The sequence below is a fragment of the Rattus rattus genome, chromosome 2 (genome assembly GCF_011064425.1).
Source record: "Rattus rattus isolate New Zealand chromosome 2, Rrattus_CSIRO_v1, whole genome shotgun sequence".
Classification (NCBI taxonomy): Eukaryota; Metazoa; Chordata; class Mammalia; order Rodentia; family Muridae; genus Rattus; species Rattus rattus.
Window position 1 is genome coordinate 216,132,446 of NC_046155.1, and position 22,659 is coordinate 216,155,104.

At 43.1% G+C, this 22,659-nt stretch overlaps 1 protein-coding gene across 1 annotated transcript in view; it reads left to right on the forward strand.

The window, feature by feature from the left end:
* The window catches only part of Pde7b (phosphodiesterase 7B), a 312,276-nt gene that overhangs the window by 261,486 nt on the left and 28,131 nt on the right, over window positions 1-22,659 (forward strand). Inside the window, exons 4-8 of the mRNA XM_032894930.1 lie at window positions 8,600-8,751; window positions 10,574-10,637; window positions 12,591-12,686; window positions 15,653-15,753; window positions 17,610-17,741. Coding sequence (XP_032750821.1) covers window positions 8,600-8,751; window positions 10,574-10,637; window positions 12,591-12,686; window positions 15,653-15,753; window positions 17,610-17,741 — 545 coding nt within the window. The remainder of the gene's footprint in view (window positions 1-8,599; window positions 8,752-10,573; window positions 10,638-12,590; window positions 12,687-15,652; window positions 15,754-17,609; window positions 17,742-22,659) is intronic.

Genomic DNA, 22,659 nt, shown 5'->3' on the forward strand with positions numbered 1-22,659 from the left:
TCTGCCACTGGCAGATCCTGCTCCTGCGTGAGGCAAATCATAGTCCGCTGCTGTGGACAATCTGAAGCAGCCCACGTCCCACCCCTGGGATTAAAATGAAAACATATTCTTACAATAGTTCTGGGTTTTTTTAAAGAAACCAAAATGCCAGAATTGCCACTACCCTCCCCCTGCCACCACTGCATCACACTCGTCAGCCAGCACCCCTGACTGGACTATTTCAATAACTTCCTGAGACACCTCCTTTCCAGGCTGGACTCTGATCTGAGTCCACCCGTCACTTCGACCCTTTCTGTCCGCTTCACAGGGACTGGTCCTTTCAGTGCTCGTTCCAGAACCATAAAGGCATTCCCACTCCTGACAGTCAGTTGATCCTGTTTCTATACCCGGAAGGCACATCCCAAGGTGTTTACTTAGCTAACTCCCCCATTGCCTCTAATTTAGGTCAAATTCTAGCTTCTCATTAAGCCAGTGCTGACTACTACCGAGATGGAATTTCTGATCCCTCGTTCTCTGCATGTACGGGCACACGCACACGCACACACACATGCACAAGCACACACAGACACACGCGCAGACACACACGCATGCCGACTACTCTCATTACATCCACCTTCGCTTTTTATTATTTCTTTTATTTTATGTTACACATTGTCAATCTTTCTCTGCCATGTCCCTTCTTAGGAGGGCAGAGATCTTGCTTTTGCTCACCGAAATGTCTAGGATAGTGAATGACCCATACAAGGCATTCAGGTTTCTTTGTTGTTTGTTTGGTTGGTTGGTTTGGTTTAGTTTGGTGGGTTGGTTAGTTGTTTGTTTGGTTGTTTGGTTTGGTTTAGTTTGGTGGGTTGGTGGGTTGGTTAGTTGGTTGGTTGGTTGGTTGGTTGGTTGGTTGGTTGGTTGGTCAAGTCAGGGCTTCTCTGTGTAACAGCCCTGGCTGTCCTTGAACTCCCTTGGTAGACCAGATGGTCTACAAAGATCCTCCTGCCTCTGGCACCCGAGTGCTAGAATTAAAAGCATGTGCCGCCACCACCCAGACCTCTTTTTCTATCTCTAATAAATGAATGAGCATCTTCACTTGATGTTTTACTGTAACAGATTCATTGAAAGGAGACGCTGTGTGCAGAATGAAGTCTACAGATAGCATTCTTAATATTGATGTACCCCAAACACAACCTCAGCTGCTCTCTTCTTAAACGCACGTGCACGTTTGCCTCTTTCCGCGGGTGGAATCTAGATTGGCTTTAAGTACCAGTCATTTTAATCAGGCAGTGTTTCCAGAGCAGAGATGCTCTTGTGGCCCTGAATTATGCTTTCCTGTGCTCCATACAGCCAAGTAATGAGTTACAGATGGTCACTCACTGCTCCGCGTTTCCCCGGCTTTCTTTTTCTCATTAGTGGTAATTTTGAGTGCCATCGGGGAAATGGGGAAATGGGAGGAGACACGGAAGGAAACGAATTACTCTGTACGTCAGCTATACATTTTCCTACCAGACTCTTAAATTCACTCCACAACTAAACTTTGCTGAAGACATGGCTTGTGTGGCTTGAAAGTGACTGGAGAGTTTCACGTAAGATGTCACGTACCTTAACAGATGTCCAGATGGAGTACCTGCAGCTTTCTGTGCAGCCACCACAATGTCAGCATCAAGTCCACAAGACATGAGCATGAATGGGCCTCTGCCACACAGCTGAAGCCTACAACTCCCAGAGCAAGAGGGCATGCGGCCTCTTTGCCGTTTGTAGCGTAGTTAGTCAATGATGGTCCTCTCATCACCATCTAATGCCTGAAGAGAATGTAAGAAATTAACGAACCAAAAAGTGAAGTTCGTAATCCATACAAAATTATATAAGAAAAGTCTATGCAAAATATGTAACAAACAATAAGTTATGTGTGGTACTCCCAGGACTCAAGGGCCTCAGCAGAAAGATCGTGATTTTGAGGTCAAGCCTTGGCTACATACGAGACCCAGTCAAAAGAAAAGAGAGCCAGAGGGACAGAGGAGAGAAAGGGCGGGAAGATGACTTGTTTGTTTGTTTGTTTCATATATTAGAAGAATTTCAAACATCAGGTTAACAGACCATAGTCAACTCGATTTAGCCCTTCAAGTGTCTTTTTTTTTTTCTTTTTCATCTTTATTAACTTGAGTATTTCTTATATACATTTCGAGTGTTATTCCCTTTCCCGGTTTCCGGGCAAACATCCCCCTCCCCCCTCCCCTTCCTTATGGGTGTTCCCCTCCCAACCCTCCCCCAATTACTGCCCTCTCCCCAACAGTCTAGTTCACTGGGGTTCAGTCTTAGCAGGACCCAGGGCTTCCTTCCACTGGTGCTCTTACTAGGATATTCATTGCTACCTATGAGGTCAGAGTCCAGGGTCAGTCCATGTATAGTCTTTGGGTAGTGGCTTAGTCCCTGGAAGCTCTGGTTGGTTGGCATTGCTGTACATATGGGGTCTCGAGCTCCTTCAAGCTCTTCCAGTTCTTTCTCTGATTCCTTCAACGGGGGTCCTGTTCTCAGTTCAGTGGTTTCCTGCTGGCATACGCCTCTGTGTTTGCTGTATTCTGGCTCTGTCTCTCAGAGCGATCTGCATTCACATTTTGATCATCCGTCTTGAGTTTCATTTGTTCTAGGCATCTAGGTAATTCAAGCATTTGGGCTAATAGCCACTTATCAGTGAGTGCATACCATGTATGTCTTTCTGTGATTGGGTTAGCTCACCAGGATGATATTTTCCAGTTCCAACCATTTGCCTCATTTAATTTATAAAGTCGCTTTTTTGATAGCTGAGTAATATTCCATTGTGTAGATGTACCACATTTTCTGTATCCATTCCTCTGTTGAAGGGCATCTGGGTTCTTTCCAGCTTCTGGCTATTATAAATAAGGCTACGATGAACATAGTGGAGCACGTGTTTTTTATATGTTGGGGCATCTTTTGGGTATATGCCCAAGAGAGGTATAGCTGGATCCTCAGGCAGTTCAATGTCCAATTTTCTGAGGAACCTCCAGACTGATTTCCAGAATGGTTGTACCAGTCTGCAACCCCACCAACAATGGAGGAGTGTTCCTCTTTCTCCGCATCCTCGCCAGCATTTGCTGTCACCTGAGTTTTTGATCTTAGCCATTCTCACTGGTGTGAGGTGAAATCTCAGGGTTGTTTTGATTTGCATTTCCCTGATGACTAAAGATGTTGAACATTTCTTTAGGTGTTTCTCAGCCATTCGGCATTCCTCAGCTGTGAATTCTCTGTTTAGCTCTGAACCCCATTTTTAATAGGGTTATTTGTCTCCCTCATGGTCTAACTTTTTTGAGTTCTTTGTATATTTTGGATATAAGGCCTCTATCTGTTGTAGGATTGGTAAAGATCTTTTCCCAATCTGTTGGTTGCCGCTTTTGTCCTAAACCACAGTGTCCTTTGCCTTACAGAAGCTTTTGCAGTTTTATGAGATCCCATTTGTTTGATTCTTGATCTTAGAGCATAAGCCATTGGTGTTTTGTTCAGGAAATTTTTTTCCACTGCCCATGTGTTCCAGATGCTTCCCTAGTTTTTCTTCTATTAGTTTGAGTGTGTCTGGTTTGATGTGGAGGTCCTTGATCCACTTGGACTTAAGCTTTGTACAGGGTGATAAGCATGGATCGATCTGCATTCTTCTACATGTTGACCTCCAGTTGAACCAGCACCATTTGCTGAAAATGCTATCTTTTTTCCATTGGATGGTTTTGGCTCCTTTGTCAAAAATCAAGTGACCATAGGTGTGTGGGTTCATTTCTGGGTCTTCAATTCTGTTCCATTGGTCTATCTGTCTGTCTCTGTACCAATACCATGCAGTTTTTATCACTATTGCTCTGTAATACTGCTTGAGTTCTGGGATAGTGATTTCCCCTGAAGTCCTTTTATTGTTGAGGATAGTTTTAGCTATCCTGGGTTTTTTGTTATTCCAGATGAATTTGCAAATTGTTCTGTCTAACTCTTTGAAGAATTGGATTGGTATTTTGAAGGGGATTGCATTGAATCTGAAGATCGCTTTTGGTAGAATGGCCATTTTTACTATATTAATCCTGCCAATCCATGAGCATGGGAGATCTTTCCATCTTCTGAGATCTTCTTCAATTTCTTTCTTCAGAGTCTTGAAGTTCTTATTGTACAGATCTTTCCCTTGCTTGGTTAAAGTCACACCGAGGTACTTTATATTATTTGGATCTATTATGAAGGGTGTCATTTCCCTAATTTCTTTCTCGGCTTGTTTCTCTTTTGTGTAGAGGAAGGCTACTGATTTATTTGTGTTAATTTTATACCCAGCCACTTTGCTGAAGTTGTTTATCAGCTTTAGTAGTTCTCTGGTGGAACTTTTGGGATCACTTAAATATACTATCATATCATCTGCAAATAGTGATATTTTGACTTCTTCTTTTCCGATCTGTATCACCTTGACCTCCTTTTGTTATCTGATTGCTCTGGCTAGAACTTCAAGAACTATATTGAATAAGTAGGGAGAGAGTGGGCAGCCTTGTCTAGTCCCTGATTTTAGTGGGATTGCTTCAAGTTTCTCTCCATTTAGTTTAATGTTAGCCACTGGTTTGCTGTATATGGCTTTTACTATGTTTAGGTATGGGCCTTGAATTCCTATTCTTTCCAGGACTTTTATCATGAAGGGTGTTGAATTTTGTCAAATGCTTTCTCAGCATCTAATGAAATGATCATGTGGTTTTGTTCTTTCAGTTTGTTTATATAATGGATCATGTTGATGGTTTTCCAGATATTAAACCATCCCTGCATGCCTGGGATGAAGCCTACTTGATCATGGTGGATGATTGTTTTGATGTGCTCTTGGATTCGGTTTGCCAGAATTTTATTGAGTATTTTTGCATCGATATTCATAAGGGAAATTGGTCTGAAGTTCTCTTTCTTTGTTGGGTCTTTGTGTGGTTTAGGTATAAGAGTAATTGTGGCTTCATAGAAGGAATTCGGTAGTGCTCCATCTGTTTCAATTTTGTGGAATAGTTTGGATAATATTGGTACGAGGTCTTCTATGAAGGTCTGATAGAATTCTGCACTAAACCCGTCTGGACCTGGGCTCTTTTTGGTTGGGAGACCTTTAATGACTTCTTCTATTTCCTTAGGAGTTATGGGGTTGTTTAACTGGTTTATCTGTTCCTGATTTAACTTCGGTACCTGGTATCTGTCTAGGAAATTGTCCATTTCCCGCAGATTTTCAAGTTTTGTTGAATATAGGCTTTTATAGTAAGATCTGATGATTTTTTGAATTTCCTCTGAATCTGTAGTTATGTCTCCCTTTTCATTTCTGATTTTGTTAATTTGGACACACTCTCTGTGTCCTCTCGTTAGTCTGGCTAAGGGTTTATCTATCTTGTTGATTTTCTCAAAGAACCAACTTTTGGTTCTGTTGATTCTTTCTATGGTCCTTTTGTTTCTACTTGGTTGATTTCAGCTCTGAGTTTGATTATTTCCTGCCTTCTAGTCCTCCTGGGTGTATTTGCTTCTTTTTGTTCTAGAGCTTTTAGGTGTGCTGTCAAGCTGCTGACATATGCTCTTTCCTGTTTCTTTCTGCAGGCACTCAGCGCTATGAGTTTTCCTCTTAGCACAGCTTTCATTGTGTCCCATAAGTTTGGGTATGTTGTACCTTCATTTTCGTTAAATTCTAAAAAGTTTTTAATTTCTTTCTTTATTTCTTCCTTGACCAGGTTATCATTGAGTAGAGCATTGTTCAATTTCCACGTATATGTGGGCATTCTTCCCTTATTGTTATTGAAGACCAGTTTTAGGCCGTGGTGGTCTGATAGCACGATGGGATTATTTCTATCTTTCTGTACCTGTTGAGGCCTTTTTGACCAATTATATGGTCAATTTTGGAGAAAGTACCATGAGGAGCTGAGAAGAAGGTATATCCTTTTTGCTTTAGGGTAGAACGTTCTATAAATATCCGTTAAGTCCATTTGGCTCATGACTTCTCTTAGTCTGTCTACGTCTCTGTTTAATTTCTGCTTCCATGATCTGTCCATTGATGAGAGTGGGGTGTTGAAATCTCCTACTATTATTGTGTGAGGTGTAATGTGTTTTGAGCTTTAGTAAGGTTTCTTTTTACGTATGTAGGTGCCCCTTGTATTTGGGGCATAGATATTTAGGATTGAGAGTTCATCTTGGTGGATTTTTCCTTTGATGAATATGAAGTGTCCTTCCTTATCTTTTTGATGACTTTTAGTTGAAAATTGATTTTTATCTGATATTAGAATGGCTACTCCAGCTTGCTTCTTCTGACCATTTGCTTGAAAGTTGTTTTCCAGCCTTTCACTCTGAGGTAGTGTCTGTCTTTGTCTCTGAGGTGTGTTTCCTGTAGGCAGCAGAATGCAGGGTCCTCGCTATGATCCAGTTTGTTAATCTATGTCTTTTATTGGGGAGTTGAGGCCATTGATGTTGAGAGATATTAAGGAATAGTGATTATTGCTTCCGGTTGTATTCATATTTGGATGTGAGGTTATGTTTGTGTGCTTTTCTTCTCTTTGTTTTGTTGCCAAGACGATTAGTTTCTTGCTTCTTCTAGGGTATAGCTTGCCTCCTTATGTTGGGCTTTACCATTTATTATCCTTTGTAGTGCTGGATTTGTAGAAAGATATTGTGTAAATTTGGTTTTGTCATGGAATATCTTGGTTTCTCAATCTATGTTGATTGAGAGTTTTGCAGAATACGGTAACCTGGGCTGGCATTTGTGTTCTCTTAGGGTCTGTATGACATCAGTCCAGGATCTTCTGGCCTTCATAGTTTCTGGCGAAAAGTCTGGTGTGATTCTGATAGGTCTGCCTTTATATGTTACTTGACCTTTTTCCCTTACTGCTTTTAATATTCTTTCTTTATTTTGTGTGTTTGGTGTTTTGACTATTATGTGATGGGAGGTGTTTCTTTTCTGGTCCAATCTATTTGGAGTTCTGTAGGCTTCTTGTATGCCTATGGGTATCTCTTTTTTTAGGTTAGGGAAGTTTTCTTCTATGATTTTGTTGAAGATATTTACTGGTCCTTTGAGCTGGGAGTCTTCATTCTCTTCTATACCTATTATCCTTAGGTTTGATCTTCTCGTTGAGTCCTGGATTTCCTGTATATTTTGGACCAGTAGCTTTTTCCGCTTTACATTATCTTTGACAGTTGAGTCAATGATTTCTATGGAATCTTCTGCTCCTGAGATTCTCTCTTCCATCTCTTGTATTCTGTTGGTGAAGCTTGTATCTACAGCTCCTTGTCTCTTCTTTTGGTTTTCTATATCCAGGGTTGTTTCCATGTGTTCTTTCTTGATTGCCTCTATTTCCATTTTTAATTCCTTCAACTGTTTGTTTGTGTTTTCCTGGAATTCTTTCAGGGATTTTTGTGACTCCTCTCTATGGGCTTCTACTTGTTTATTTATGTTTTCCTGGAATTCTTTTAGGGATTTTTGTGACTCCTCTCTATGGGCTTCTACTTGTTTATTTATATTTTCCTGGAATTCTTTTAGGAATTTTTGCGTTTCCTCTCTGTAGGCTTCTACTTGTTTATTTATGTTTTCCTGTGTTTCTCTAAGGGAGTTCTTCATGTCTTTCTTGAAGTCCTCCAACATCATGATCAAATATGATTTTGAAACTAGATCTTGCTTTTCTGGTGTGTTTGGATATTCCGTGTTTGCTTTGGTGGGAGAATTGGGCTCCGATGATGCCATGTAGTCTTGGTTTCTGTTGCTTGGGTTTCTGCGCTTGCCTCTCGCCATCAGATTATCTCTAGTGTTACTTTGTTCTGTTATTTCTGACAGTGGCTAGACTGTCTTATAAGCCTGTGTTTCAGGAGTGCTGTAGACCTGTTTTCCTGTTTTCTTTCAGCCAGTTATGGGGACAGAGTGTTCTGCTTTCGGGCGTGTAGTTTTTCCTCTCTACAGGTCTTCAGCTGTTCCTGTGGGCCTGTGTCTTGAGTTCACCAGGCAAGTCGTTTGTAGCAGAAAAAGTTGGTCTTACCTGTGGTCCCGAGGCTCAAGTTTGCTCATGGGGTGTTGCCATGAGCTCTCCATGGCCTCAGCAACCAGGAAGATCTCGCCGCCCTTTCCGGGAGGTTCGTGCACCAGGGTTCCAGATAGCTTTTGGTGTTTTCCTCTGGGATCAGTACTGTGTGCAGCGTGCAGTCTCTTCTGGTTTCCCAGGCGTGTCCGCCTCTCTGAAGGTTTAGCTCTCCCTCCTTTGGGATTTGAGTGGACGGAATACTTTATATTGGCGTGACTGGCGTTCGCGCGTTTGCTCTTGCGCAGTGGACCTGCTGCTCCTGGGCCCTCCTCTACGGGTACCCAGAGGCCGTATACAGTTTCCTCCTGGGCCAGGGATGTGGGCAGGGGTGGGCAGCGTTGGTGGTCTCCTCCGCTCTGCTGCCTCAGGAGAGCCCGCCCGACCAGGCGTCGAGAACTCCCATCCAGGGGGCCTGGGAGCAGAGAGCTGCTGAGGGCAGGGATCTGCCGGCCCGGGACTTTCAAGTGTCTTTTAAATGTCTCTCCTTTTACTATATTATTCTTTACCCAGAGAAAACGTCCCCTCTTTTACACACATGAAATTCTGCTTCTGATTCCTTCCCACAGATACAACACACTCAGGGGAAATTGGCACCAAGAAAAAGGTGAAAAGACTGTTAAGTTTCCAAAGATACTTCCATGCATCTAGGCTTCTCCGAGGGATTATACCGCAGGCCCCCCTCCACCTGCTGGATGAAGACTACCTTGGACAAGCAAGGGTAAGCCAGTCACCTCTAGGTCTCCCTACAGCAGGCTGTGGCCAAGAGCCTTTGCCCCAGCTGCCAGTACCTGAGTCTGAACCCTACTCTGCCTCTCAGGGATTTTTTGACTTTGGGTTTGTTATTGAGCATATCCACTCTTATTTTCTCAAACACAAAATGAAGGTTATAGAGCAATGTACCTCTTAGAGGTAATTAAACATCTTTTAGATGCAGTCTAACATGCGGTCTTTGTAGTTATGGGGTAGGGAATGCTGGGAATTAAACCCAAGGTTTCTAAGCTAAGTAAATACATCACCCAGTTCCATACCCAATCCTGAGGTAAAGCATGTCCCTATGCTTAAAATACAGTCACACCAAACACACGTTAGCTATTTTCACTTTTATAAGTGTGTAGAACATATGTGTACAACACCAAACAAGTATTGAGCTGAAAGACTACTACTTAGGGTATGGATAAATCTTTATAGCCACCAAGTAGTCTTGTGTAATGGCACCTGAAAAATGCCTCCAGTACTCATCAATGCCTAACTCTGTGTTAGGCTCTTGGGTAGCATATTAGCCTATTGCTGTTTTTAAGCCGTTCAAAAAGCTTTTAATAATAAATTACTTTTCACTCTACATTGATTCAGTGAGGTAGAACTCAATGTGTGATTGTTTAAAAACAATTTTCAAGTTACTTCTAGCCTAAGCTGCCAAAGGAATTTAAATTTCAGGAATAAACTTGCCCCCATTTAAACAGAGGTCAAAAGTAATTGTTTATAGCCTACAGGATATGTTGTCTCTCCATATAATGATATATTACTACGTATATGCCACTAAATAATGAATAATAAATAACACCAGAGGAACCAAATTCCAATACCTGTCTCTAAAAGGATAAAAGTTAATTAGACTTTACAACAACCTAAGGGTGAAATTAAATGATCACTGGTTGGTTGGTAGTTGGTGATTGACTAATTGGTTGGTTAGTTGGTTGTAAGTTGGTGGTGGGTTGATTAGTTAAAACTAACTAGTTGTTGATTAATTGATGGTGGCTGGTTGGTGGTTGGTTGGTCGGTCAGTTGATTATGGTACAGAAAAAATGACACACCTCAACCTTTATGTCACATTTAACTCTAAACATGGCTTACTTTTTAATAAAAAAAAATAAGTCTTCGTTATACACAGTAGGTCTTCAAATTATCTGGAATGGCCAGTTACTCACTGTTTGATTTCCTATACAGCTAATCTTACATGCAGTCCACACTGAGCAACATGATGTCCCTAGCAACGGTTTTCGCTTTGTTTTTAAGTTTTTATTACAAGGACAAGGGGTGTAGCTCAGTGGTAAAGTTCTTGTCTGGCATGAAGACCCTGGGTTTAACCCCAAACACCACAAATACAAACAGAAACAAACAACGCGGCAAAGCTTCTCCCTACGGTTCACACCCTGGTTTAACAGACCTGTGCTCCCCGTGAGTAAGGACCGCGACAGGCACTTGAGGCACATAGCACTGCCTCCCTCTACCCCTACAAACAACCCCCTGACAAAGAGGGTATCAGCCACATTTTGCAGATGAGGGTCACAGTAGGATGTAACCAAGGTCCAACAGCCAGGGTGCAAAGTGGCTGATATTGGACCGGGTAGTTTAAACTCAGAGCCTGCCCCTTGAGCTGACGTTCATGAGTGGAGTAGAAGCTGGTTCACCCCAACTCCATTGTGCCTAGGGTAGAATGCTACAGTTTCCAAGTGTTTGATTGTTTAAATCACCGTGTCTAGAAGTAAGTGTTTGAGTCTCCGTGAGCTTCTCTTGAGCGTTATTTTTGTTTGCCTTCTCAGCATATGCTCTCCAAAGTTGGAATGTGGGACTTTGACATTTTCTTGTTTGACCGCTTGACAAATGGTAAGTTACTCCCAAAGAATTCTCACTGAAATGCACACCATAACGTGGATTCATTTCATAATAAACAATTCGTATTTTTAGACAAATCGCTTTTTCCTCCTTCCTTTCCCACTCTCATAAATCTATAGCCAGTCAGGACAGACCAGGGAGAGAAGGAGTAATTCAGATGAAGAATGGGGGCCGCATCTGACCTCAGCATGTTAGGCTGGTTTCCTTCTGAACTGCGATTCCAAAGGAATCAGGAAAGCACGGATTGCACTCTATCCTCACAGAGTATTCTGGTCATGTCCAAATGGAGAGAGCTCTTTGTCAGTCACTGAAAAGGAACACACAGAAGCACACCGGATCAGTCCTGACTCTTACGGACTTAACCACTGTTTCTTAAGCTGAGTCTGCCCAGTGCAGGTATCTCTTAGTAAGTCTGGCGTCTTCAGAAGAAAACAATTGCCAGGGAAAGGATGCAAAAGCTTGGGCTGCAGCCGAAAATTAATCCCATTAACTCTTCCTTCCATGTTTTATGTCTAATAAGTGCTTTACCTAACAAAATAATCAAATACGTTTTCCTCCACCTACGAAAAAATGTAGATGACCTTAAGGCCAGCAAAAGACCTCATTGGACGTTGAGGTTGGTCTGATCCCTCCTCTGCCTTACTTGTGCATTAAGTCATTGCCCCTAGTTTTCTCAACACCATTGGAATTGACAAGCGATGTGCAGTGTAAGAGCATGACTTGGATGTTTACTCTATGGGATGCTAACTGACCTTTGTACGATATGGGTGGAACCCTTCATGCTTCATTGTCCTATTTGATCGGCCAGAAATGGGTACTGATAGCTGAAATTAACTGTGAAAAAAAAGAACTTTTTAAGAGGCATTTGAAGAAAGGTCTAATCATGACTGTTACACAAATGTCAAATGAAGCCATCGAAGGTTTTATCTGTCTCGGTTCTTTAGCCTGCCACTAACCTACCACAACAGTTCAAAAGTAGACCTCAAAGAAATACACACATACACACACACACACACACACACACACACACACACACACACACATGCAGTAAGACACACTAAAATTCATTTATAGTTTATAAACGGCCACCAAACTAGCTTCAGTTATGTCTGTGGACAAGGATCTGTTCCAGCGCTATCTGTTACCTTCATTGGAGAGTTCCGAAATAGCTCCAAGACCATTCAAATTTGTGGAGAGCCATTGAACCAGATACCTGAAAACAATGTTCTTCAGTGTCTACTGAATACACTTGGGTAGCCTCCTGATCCACTGCAAAGTCTTAAATAATCTCTGTAATACTTTTCTAAAGTATTAATAATACCTGTCACCAAGGCATGGTGACACTCAGGAAGCTGAGGCTACTGGAACATGAATTTGAGGTTAGCCGGGACCATGATACGATGAGACTTTATCTTAATCATGAATAAATTAACTAAATTATAATTCAAAATAATTACTCCTAGATAATATCCCTTGAATATTGTTATTTTAACTGTAATTTTGCAGCTCATCTTGCCTAGATTGTGAAGTGTTTCAGTCTTCTCTTGGATAAGTGTCAGGACGAATGGGCTACTATTGTTGAATAATGTAGTGACTTAAAAATATACAGTGAAACGTTAATTGGAAGTGACTGAAATCATATTTTGAGGGTCCATGTGTCTCTAAAATTACACATACATACTCAATTGACAAATTCCTCCATTTAATAATTTCTTTTCCTCTAGTATAAGAAGATGGGAGCTAATTTTATTTATACAATATAATGAGAAACCTAGAAAAAGACTGTAGTATATATATAATTTCAAATGAGAAGTGTGGAGTTATTCTATCAGAGAATCCTTACTTTAGAGAATATAAATCTTATTTTCAGTCTTGCTGGTGTTTTGGTGGTGATGGTTGGTTGGGTGTTTAATAAAAATAAAGTGAGTGCCTATTCCTCTGCAGGGAACAGTCTGGTAACTCTGTTGTGTCACCTCTTCAACTCCCATGGACTCATCCACCATTTCAAGCTTGACATGGTGACCTTACACAGGTTTTTGGGTAAGTCTTTTTTTATTCATGTCCCTATTCAACCACAGGAATAAGGACAATGCATAACTCGTTGGTTGTAAGCATCAAGGAACACGAGCTGAACAAAGGACTCAACAGATATGACATGGGGGAGACCCACGAGGAGGCCTCGGCCCTGCACAGACAGCAACAGACAACCAAGGAATGCTGGAAATGGGAGAGATGGTCTTCCCTGGGGAATACAACAGCAGGTTATATTTGTGTATCTAGGGAGTGTGTGTGTGTGTGTGTGTGTGTGTATGAGTGTGTGTGTGTATGAGAGAGAGTGTGTGTGTGTGTGTGTGTATGTGAGAGTGTGTGTGTATGAGTGTGTGTGTGAGAGTGTATGGTGTGTGTATATGTGTAGTGTGTTGTGGTGTGTGTATATGGTGTGTATGTATGTGTACATGTGTGTAGTATGTTGTGTGTGTTGTGTGTGTTGTGTGTGTATGTGTGTGTGTATGTGAGAGTGTATGGTGTGTGTATATGTGTAGTGTGTTGTGGTGTGTGTATATGGTGTGTATGTATGTGTACATGTGTGTAGTATGTTGTGTGTGTTGTGTGTGTTGTGTTGTGTGTGTGTGTGTGTGTGTGTGTGTGTGGTATGAGTGTGTGTGAGTGTGTGGTGTGTGTATAGGGTGTGGTGTGTTGTGGTGTGTGTGTGAGGGTGTGTGGTTGAGTGTGGGTGAGTGTGTGGGTGTGTGGTGTGGTGTGTGTATATGGTGTGTATGTATGTGTACACGTGTGTAGTGTGTTGTGTGTGTTGTGCGTGTATGTGTGTGGTGTGTGTGTATGTGTGTGTGAGAAAGTGTGAGTGTGTGTGTGAGTATGAGTGTATGTGTGAGAGTGTATGGTGTGTGTATTTGTGTGGTGTGGTTGTGTATATGGTGTGTGTATTTGTGTATGTGTATGAGTGCATATGTTGTAGTGTATGTGTGGGTGTGTGTGTGTGTGTGTGTGTGTGTGTGTGTCTGCATGTGTGCAAATTTGCAAGAGCAAGGAAAAGATAGGGGTTTGGAGGGAGAAAGGGAAGTGGAAAATTAAAATACATGATAGAAAAAGGCCTCAAGTTAACCTTAAAAGATTTAATCTTAATTTTTAAATATAACTTATCTGTCCTAAGTCATTGATGAATCGTTAGCTTAATGTGTTGTGCTTACAATACATCAAGGATCTATAAAGAAAACTACCAAGGATAAACAGATGTCAAGCAAATTCTGATAAGTCCTCGTACTAATAGAATCCCAATGAGATAATGATGATCCCAACACGCTTTGCTGAAAATCCTTAAAATGAATTATAGCTCCGATTTCTATTCCACCACTATGGGCGGAATGCTTCAGGTAAATCACTTCTAACTGTTTGAAGAAACCCACAAGTTGGACATTATTATCACCACTCGTTACACAGTTACAGAAAACAACCGAGTGGTTTCATACTTCCCCAAGGCTAATGACTAGTAAGCGACAGACCTCAGATCGCAGGCAGTTCAAAGCTCACCATCCTTACACACACCGCCAAGGCCAGAGCCGCCGCCACCATCAGCCTTTCTCTAAAAGCAGCCCCGTTCCTCTTTGGTTCTATAAATGTTCTTATTTATCTCCCCATATGAATTCTCCAAGGTAGATTCCTAGTCACCTGATTGCTTGCTTCTGCCACTTACCACAGGTCCGGTTCAAGCCACACTTGTCATGTGACTAGTACCATGAACGCTAAAGCTGGCTCAGTGCCATCAGGGAGGGAGACAGAAGCAGCATACGCCACCAGGGTTACAGGTCGCTCAGCTCTCCTGCATCCTCTTTCGAGGACTGCAGGTCTTAATACGTGGATCATTCAAAGGCAGCGACACTTGGACGCGGGGCATTGTTATAAGAAAGTTGAGGATTGTGGTCAAGTGATTTGCACACCACAGACTAAGTGTCAGAGCTGGAGTTTACATATGATATGAAGCAAACCCATGGAATAAAACAGTACGTGCAGCAGAGCAGAGACACGAGTAACCAGCCGCAACCTGGCTCCTTTCCAGAAACACAGACAACCTCAGGCTGATTGCATTCTAATTGCTTGAGCAAAGTATGGTCATGAAAGGGGCCAAATCATTTTGATTGGTCTGAAGAGAAACAGATTCCCTGTACATACGTGTGCCCCCGAACATGTAAGAAATACAGCCTGGGCGTCCGAGTTAGCAGCAGAATCTGGAGCCAGGTTTGCAGCAATGCTAAAAGAATAGGGCCGTGGTAAGACTGGACGGTCTATACGTCCTGGATATACTTCATCCCCAGCATTGACTTGGTTATACGCTGAAGTGGGTTTTGGCTTCTTCTCTAAGTGGCAAACCAAACTGCATTGCCTTTCATTGGGCTTGGTACCCTAAACCCTGCCTTGCACTGGAGGGACTTGAAAGATGATGCCGTGAATAGGGGGACGTGACCCAGGGAGGCCCCGCCCCATTTGGCTCAGTGCAGCCCTGTCACAGCTACCTGCCAGAGGCCTAGATCTGTTTTGACGACTTTGTTATTCAAGTGGTAATCCAATCACTGGGCAGCAGGAATCCAAGACACCAGGAAGAAGGCATCATTACCGCACATTATTAACAAATGGACACAGACTTAGATAACTGAAAGATGGTGTGAAATAAAGTCGTCCTTTTCCCTCTATGTTTATTTCTCCGGTGAAGGAGAGCCTTCCTGAGATGCCGGAGAGGGGTGATTTATAGAAGAGGTGAGAACCACGAGAGCTACACAAATGCTTCTGGCCTTTCTCTCCCCTTCCTTCCCACTTCAAACAGCCAAGATGTGGTGGGAGGCTTGCAAGCTACCTTCTTCTTCAAAGGATTCCTCAGGCTGTGCGCTTTAGAAACTCTGATACTTTTAAGCAAACAGCCCCTCAAATGAGTCTTACCTGCTATGTCGTTCTTACTTTGATATGAGCTGACTTAGCCTTCTATTTCCTCCTAGTTATGGTTCAGGAAGATTACCACGGCCACAACCCGTACCACAATGCTGTTCACGCAGCTGACGTCACCCAGGCCATGCACTGTTACTTGAAGGAGCCAAAGGTAAGGCAAGACCTAGTCGCCTCCTCGGCCATGTAGAGAAGCCCAGTCGGCATATTGCTAAGCACCAGAGCGCCCAGTGTTAGGGATCCTCCACAGTAGGAGTGCAGAGTATTTATACTAACGTTTTCAGAGTCAGCTCTGAAAATCTTACCACATCCATGAAAAGAGATGTGGATTTTCCAAGATTTCCTTCCATAGTTTATTGATTTTCTCAAAGCTGCATGAAGCCAGAAAAATATCCCAACCTACCCCTTTGTGTGTGTGTGTGTGTGTGTGTGTGTGTGTGTGTGTATCCTCAGTGGTCCCAAAGACCAGCACTTTCGCAATGGACTTTTCCCACAAACACTGCCACACTGTGCACAACTGGAAAGGCCTTCCCAGCCCGTGGTTTTTGATCAATAAATGGGATCAGAAGCTCCAGTTTCAAGTCCAATTTCTACTTGGCCAGTGGGAACTTTTGATTCAGAATCCATGAAAATCTGTGACTGTCCAACACCTCTCAGCAAGCATGCAGTGGACCAACCCAGAGTCAGAGAATAAAGGCACGGTGACAGTGTAGTGCAGTGGGTGACAGTGTAGTGCAGTGGGTGACAGCGTAGTGCAGTGGGTGACAGCGTAGTGCAGTGGGTGACAGTGTAGTGCAGTGGGTGACAGCGTAGTGCAGTGTAGTGCAGTGTAGTGCAGTGTAGTGCAGCGTAGTACAGTGTAGTGCAATGGGTGACAGCATAGTGCAGTGGGTGACGGTGACAGTGTAGTGCAGTGGGTGACAGTGTAGTGCAGTGGGTGACAGTGTAGTGCAGTGGGTGACAGTTAGTGGGTGACAGTAGGTGACAGTGTAGTGCAGTGAGTGACAGTGTGCAGTGGGTGACGGTGTAGCGCAGTGGGTGACAGTGTAGTGCAGTGGGTGACAGTGTAGTGCAGTGGGTGACAGTGTAGTGCAGTGGGTGACAGTGTAGTGCAGTGGATGTCACGATCGAGGCGGCTCCTTGCCATCTCCTCACTAACAAGAACCTGCTTAGCTCCATCAACTTCAGTCATTCACTCAATACACAGACACTTCAACATGAGCCCCTAAAAGCAAAGGTATCCCGGGATGAAGCTAGAAGGGTGTTGCACATCTGTACACCAAAAGCCTTTTCGGTCTCCAAACAGTCCACAAATTACAGCATATACCTCTGCCTTTTGAACTAGACTTCCCATTTTCCTCTTCGTTTTCCTGGTTGGCCAAAGTTTAAAGAGTCCCATACATTCCCCCACCCTTTATTCCATGTTGAGGAAGTATGCAAATTTTGCAATTCAACCTACTTCTTTCAAAGAAGTGGCAAAGATATACATTAGTTAAAACGTTCCAGGGCTGGGGGTTAAATTCAGTGGTAACCTCACAAAGCATGTGAGAGGCCCTAGGCCCAATCCCTAATACAGGCTTTTAAAAATGGTTTAAGGCTGGAGAGATGGCTCAGTGGTTAAGAGCACTGGCTGCTCTTCCAGAGGTCCTGGGTTTAAATCCCAGCAACCACATGGTGGCTCCCAACCATCTGTAATGGGATCCGATGCCCTCTTCTGGTGTCTCTGAAGACAGCTACAGTTTACTTATATATAATAAGTAAATAAATCTTTAAAAAAATATTTAAGGGCAGGCAGGTTAGATACTCAGTTGGTAAAAAGCTCTTATCACAAAAGCCTGACAATCTAAGTTTGGTCCCCTGAGTGCCTGCCGCCTCACTGGCTGCCTCAGAGGGCAGAGGTCTGGCTAACAGGCCTGAAGAGTATTTCATTCTATTTGCTTTAGACACATCAAATGCCCTTCTATTGGCAGATAGCAATCAATCTCCGGATTTTATTTTATTTTTTAACAGTTGGCGAGCTTCCTCACACCTCTGGACATCATGCTTGGACTACTGGCTGCAGCAGCTCATGACGTGGACCACCCAGGGGTGAACCAGCCATTTTTGATCAAAACTAACCACCACCTTGCCAACTTGTATCAGGTAAAAGAGAAAAAAAAAGTTAAAAATGAAAAGGCGTATGAGGAGTCAGTTGCCTTAAGTACACAGCTTGGACCTTCTTCTTGCCCTGAAAGAAGGCCCTCACTGAAGGCCAGCAGAAGTGAACCACATCTAAAGGTCATGGTGTGATCTTCAGAGCTAGGCTATCCCCTGAAGAAAGCTAAAATGATGTACAAAGATATCAAAAAAAAAAACTCGGTTTGTTCCAAAGCAGCTTTGAAATTGTCCTAAGTCAACAGGATCCATGAACCTACCCTCTCGTGGCTTCAAGTATGTATCTCCATGGAGACTGTCACATCCCTAGTTGTCAGCTGATGCTGGATCTTGCACATCTTAAATACCTATTGCCCACGTGCAGTTCTAATTCAGATTTGAGTCTCTGGACCCATTTCTAAACTTCATTGGCCTTGGAGTGAAAGGTATGTTAAAAGATAAGAGGTGTGCTCTATTGTTCTGAAATAGCTCCCCAGTATGACTGGCTGGCCTAAAGGACTCTTACCAGTGATATCATTTAAGATATTAAGTCCTATATTACTACTGTCAGTATATTCTTAACTTTCTGGTGTGTTGTTGTTTGTTTTGAGGTAAGGTTTCACACAAGCCAGACCAGCCTCAAACGTAACTATGTTGCTCAAGCTGGTCTCAAATTCTCAGTCGTCAATCCTTGGCTTCTCAAGTGCTAGGATTTCAGCCATACTGATGTGAGTGTTCAGTGTAATTCATATGAGGGAGTCTTCTATCCCAACTTTGGATTTTGTTTTAACTATATGATTAAAAAAAAAGCACTCTTGATAGATGGTCATATTACAGCAGCTCCATTGAGCAAGAGTTTTTAGCTCGGGGTTTATTTATTTCCAACAAAGCACCAGTGGAATGTGAAGAAAAGCACACAGATAGGAATTAGCATTCTGAGATCTAGGGTCCATCTGGCTTCAAGCTTGCTGTTGGATTTCCTAGGCAATCAGCCAGGACTTTCAGATTCAATTGGTGGTGGTGGTGGTGGTGGTGGTGGTGGTGGTGATGGTTTATGGTGAGCTTAAAAATAAACCAAAAAGCTGGGCAGAGGCAGGAGGATCCCTGTGAGTTCAAAGCCAGCTTGGTTTCAAACAAGTTCCAGGACAGCCAGGACAATAGAGAGAGACCCTGCCTGAAACAAAACAAAGAGAAACAAAAACAAAATGAAACATCTCATAAAACAAAAAAATGTCAAATATTAATAACAATGAGTTAAGTTCTCACCGGTAGTTAATAAAAACAGAATCTCAAAACAGATATTCCCATATGGTTCGGCTACTGAAGACTTTCTCAAAATAATAAATTCTTTTTGTTTTGGGTTTGTTTGCCTGTTTTCCAAGATAAGGTTTCTCTGTGTAGCCCTGGCTGTCCTGGAATTTGCTCTATAGAGCAGGCTGGCCTCAAACACAGAGGTCCTCCTGCCTCTGCCTCCTGAGTGCTGGGATTGAAGGCGTGTGCCACCACCATCCAGCTATAATAAATTGTTTACTCAAACTTTTAGGAGTATAGGTCATGTTTAATAATTTTTATGTTGATCTCTTTATTAAAAGCAAATATTTTAATACAATCAACTTCCCAGGATTTTCAATGCAATATGTAGTCTCGTATGTTCTTAACCAGTGACTTTTTATTACATACAGCAGTGGGGAACCTAGGAATCCAAAAAACAATGACATACTCTCTGCCCTAAACATTAGTTCAAATTCAAGGGCTCACCATATGACTTATCCTAATGAAATTATAGTCTGAAAGGGGTTTGAAGAGCTAGCTAAAGAACACAGACAGGTGACTTTTTTTAAAGATTTTTACTTGGTGCAGTAAAGTAAGCTAATGCTCTCTCCTGGGGACACAGCAATCTAGACTGTATGGTCTGATCCCGACAGGAAAAAAGAAGGAGACTGGAAAGGGACAATTTGGACGAGCACTCAAAAACAGTGAACAAGATACGTATACAAATAAACACAGAACAATACATTCGCTTACACATTTAATCAACATGAGTACTGCAGTGGAGAGGAGCCATGATTTATGCGGCTGTGAGAACACCCTGTCCGTGACTTCATTGCAGTCCAGACTGACTGTAAATAAAGTGTAAGACGGCCTCCTCTCCTCCCTCTGCTGTCCTCCTCCTTCAGTTCTGATAAAGATGGTGGCCTGCCTTTACCCGAAGAGAAGGTGAGGGCCAGGGCAGCTGGAGTGGAGGCGGGGTCAGCAGAGGGCACCCTCTCATGTCTGCAGTCTAGACCAGATTCGCAAGCTGACTTGCCAACCAGGGTCAATGTGCAGACGCTGTAGGCACTCCCGCCAAGTGCCTCCCTCGGAGGGAAAGCAGTCGTATGTCAAGGAAGGTAGACAAGAGGGACGAAAACATGTGAGAGGAAAGCCCCACACCAACATTACTCATCATCATACACAGAGCCACAGACAGGCTCAGTGACCTGCAAAGTATATGCACCAGATTTAGTGGTTGCCACAGTCACAAAGAGAGTCGTTTCCAGTTTAATTTAAAATGCACTTCCTCTTGATAGGTTTTAACTCTGCATTAACTCTAGACAGATCTCTACGTGGACAATATAATGATTACATCTTCCATAAACTTAACAATTATCTCATTCTGTGATACTTAGCAGACGTGCAGGTGGTCTGCCTAGCCATTTCCTACAGGCAATTGAGGTGTGGGTTAACAACTTAAACTCCACTTAGTTAGTTAGTTAGTTAGTTAGTTAGTTAGTTAGTTGGTTAGTTAGGTTGTTGGAGACATCGTTTCTCTGTGCAGCCCTAGCTGTCCTGAAACTCACTTTGTAGAAACTTAGACCAGACTGGCCTCAAACTCACAGGGATCCTTGCTGCCCAAGTTCTGGGATTTAAGGCATGCACCCCCACTGCCCGGCCTCCTTTTTATTTTAAATGACTGAATCACATGCACCAGGCTGATAGACCAGGAGGAACAGTCTCTATGGCTGCTCCTCAAAAATACGATTAGAAAGATTATTCATACCCTTATCATTTCTGCAGGATGAAAGGTATTCTGGGTAGAGTATTAAACTCTGTTTGGGCAGATAGCATGAATGAGGGCAGGATGTCAAGAAGCCATAAAGCGGGGCCAGAGGTTTGTCAACGACCAAGATCTTATTTTGAACTCAAGATGCTCCTCTTCCTCTGAGACACCCAGATGAGGCCCTTGGGGCGTCTCCAAGGAGACCGTTTGGTTTGTTAGGCGAGAGCCAGGCAGAAACTGTTATTTCCAGAGTCATTTCGTGAGCAATTAAGAATGAAAACACAAACCACATTCGCGCTGTTGTTTTTCTTCCTGTATCCTCTAGATTTAAAAGTGGGGAAACATCTGATTTCTGCGGATACCAGACTCTCAGTTTATCAACATCACTCTAAGTATTTTCATCAAAGAAAGCATCCAGTAAATAGAACGGGAAAAGCCAGCCACAGTGGCTCAGGCCTGCGATCTCAGTTACCCAAGGAGACGGAGGCAGCAGGGCTGCAGATTCAAGGCCAGCCTGGGCGATTTAGAGAGATCCCCCATCTCAAAATATTAAGGAAAAGGAAAACTGGGGCTATAGCTCAGCTGTAGAGAGATTGCCTACCGGCACAAGACCCCAGGTTCAAGTCCCATTACCACAAAAAAAGGAAGGAAGGAAGGAAGGAAGGAAGGAAGGAAGGAAGGAAGGAAGGAAAAGGAAAAGGAAAAGGAAAGGAGAGGAAGAAAGAAAGGAAGGAAAAGGAAAGGAGAGGAAAAAGGAAAAGGAAAGGAGAGGAAAAGGGAAGGGAAGGAAAAGGGAAGGAAGGGAAGGGAAGGGAAGGAAGGAAGGGAAGGAAGGAAGGAAGGGAAGGAAGGGAAGGGAAGGGGAAGGGAAGGGAGGAAGGAAGAGGGAAGGGAAGAGGGAAGGGAAGAGGGAAGGGAAGAGGGAAGGGAAGGGAAGGGAAGGGACCTTGCATAGCAGCAACTCAGCTATGCCAGATACTCTTGGCCAGCAGCCTCTTGATTTAATTTGAAAGCCTGTGTTGGTGGGTTTATTAAATGCCAGCAATCAAATAGATTGTTTTGTCTCTGGGACATACCATAGTTGTTTTGCCTTCAATGTGGTAAGGGTGTTGTTTTTCCGGATTAAAATTCTAATAGACCTTGTGGCCACAAAGGTGGAATTTTATTCCTTCAACACGAAGATGAAGATTAGTCTTGGGCTCAGGGGACGGTGTATTTGGTCGGCATGCAAGCACGAGGACCAGCGTCTGAATCCCCAGCACCCACACGAGAGCTGGTTCTAACTCCAGAACAGGGGAAGCAGAAGGGTACTAGACTCTCTGCCACTCTCATGGAAACTGCCAGCTCTGGGCTCAGGGAGAGATCCTGTCTCAAAAGCAAGGTGTAAAGCATGAGAGGAAGACGCCCAAGGTCAGTCAGTAAGCTCTAGATGCATATGCACAGAAGACTACCTTACACACACACGCACACACACACACACACACACACACACACACACACACACACACTAAATAAGAAATAAATAATTTTTAAAAGCTTATTCTAAAACTGCAAATGTGTGTATTCAAATCTGAGATGTGAATCCACATTGCCACTGGGACAATGTGAAATCGCTGAACTGACCCTTCTCCAGGGCAGATGGATCGCTGCCTGAGGTATTTTCCCAGACTAGCTAGGGTATCAGAGGACATGAGGGTGGGGTCATCCTATCAGATGTTCACAGCCCACGACCAGGTCTGAACTTTGTCTTCTTCCTCTCAGTCTGCACGGCTGCTCTGGTTCCAGGGACAAGCCATCGTCATCTCTGACAGTTCTCTGGGAATACTAGTGACTGGTCTGATGCTCACCCTTGCTTTTCCCTGGTTCAGGACGTAGACATCTTCCTGC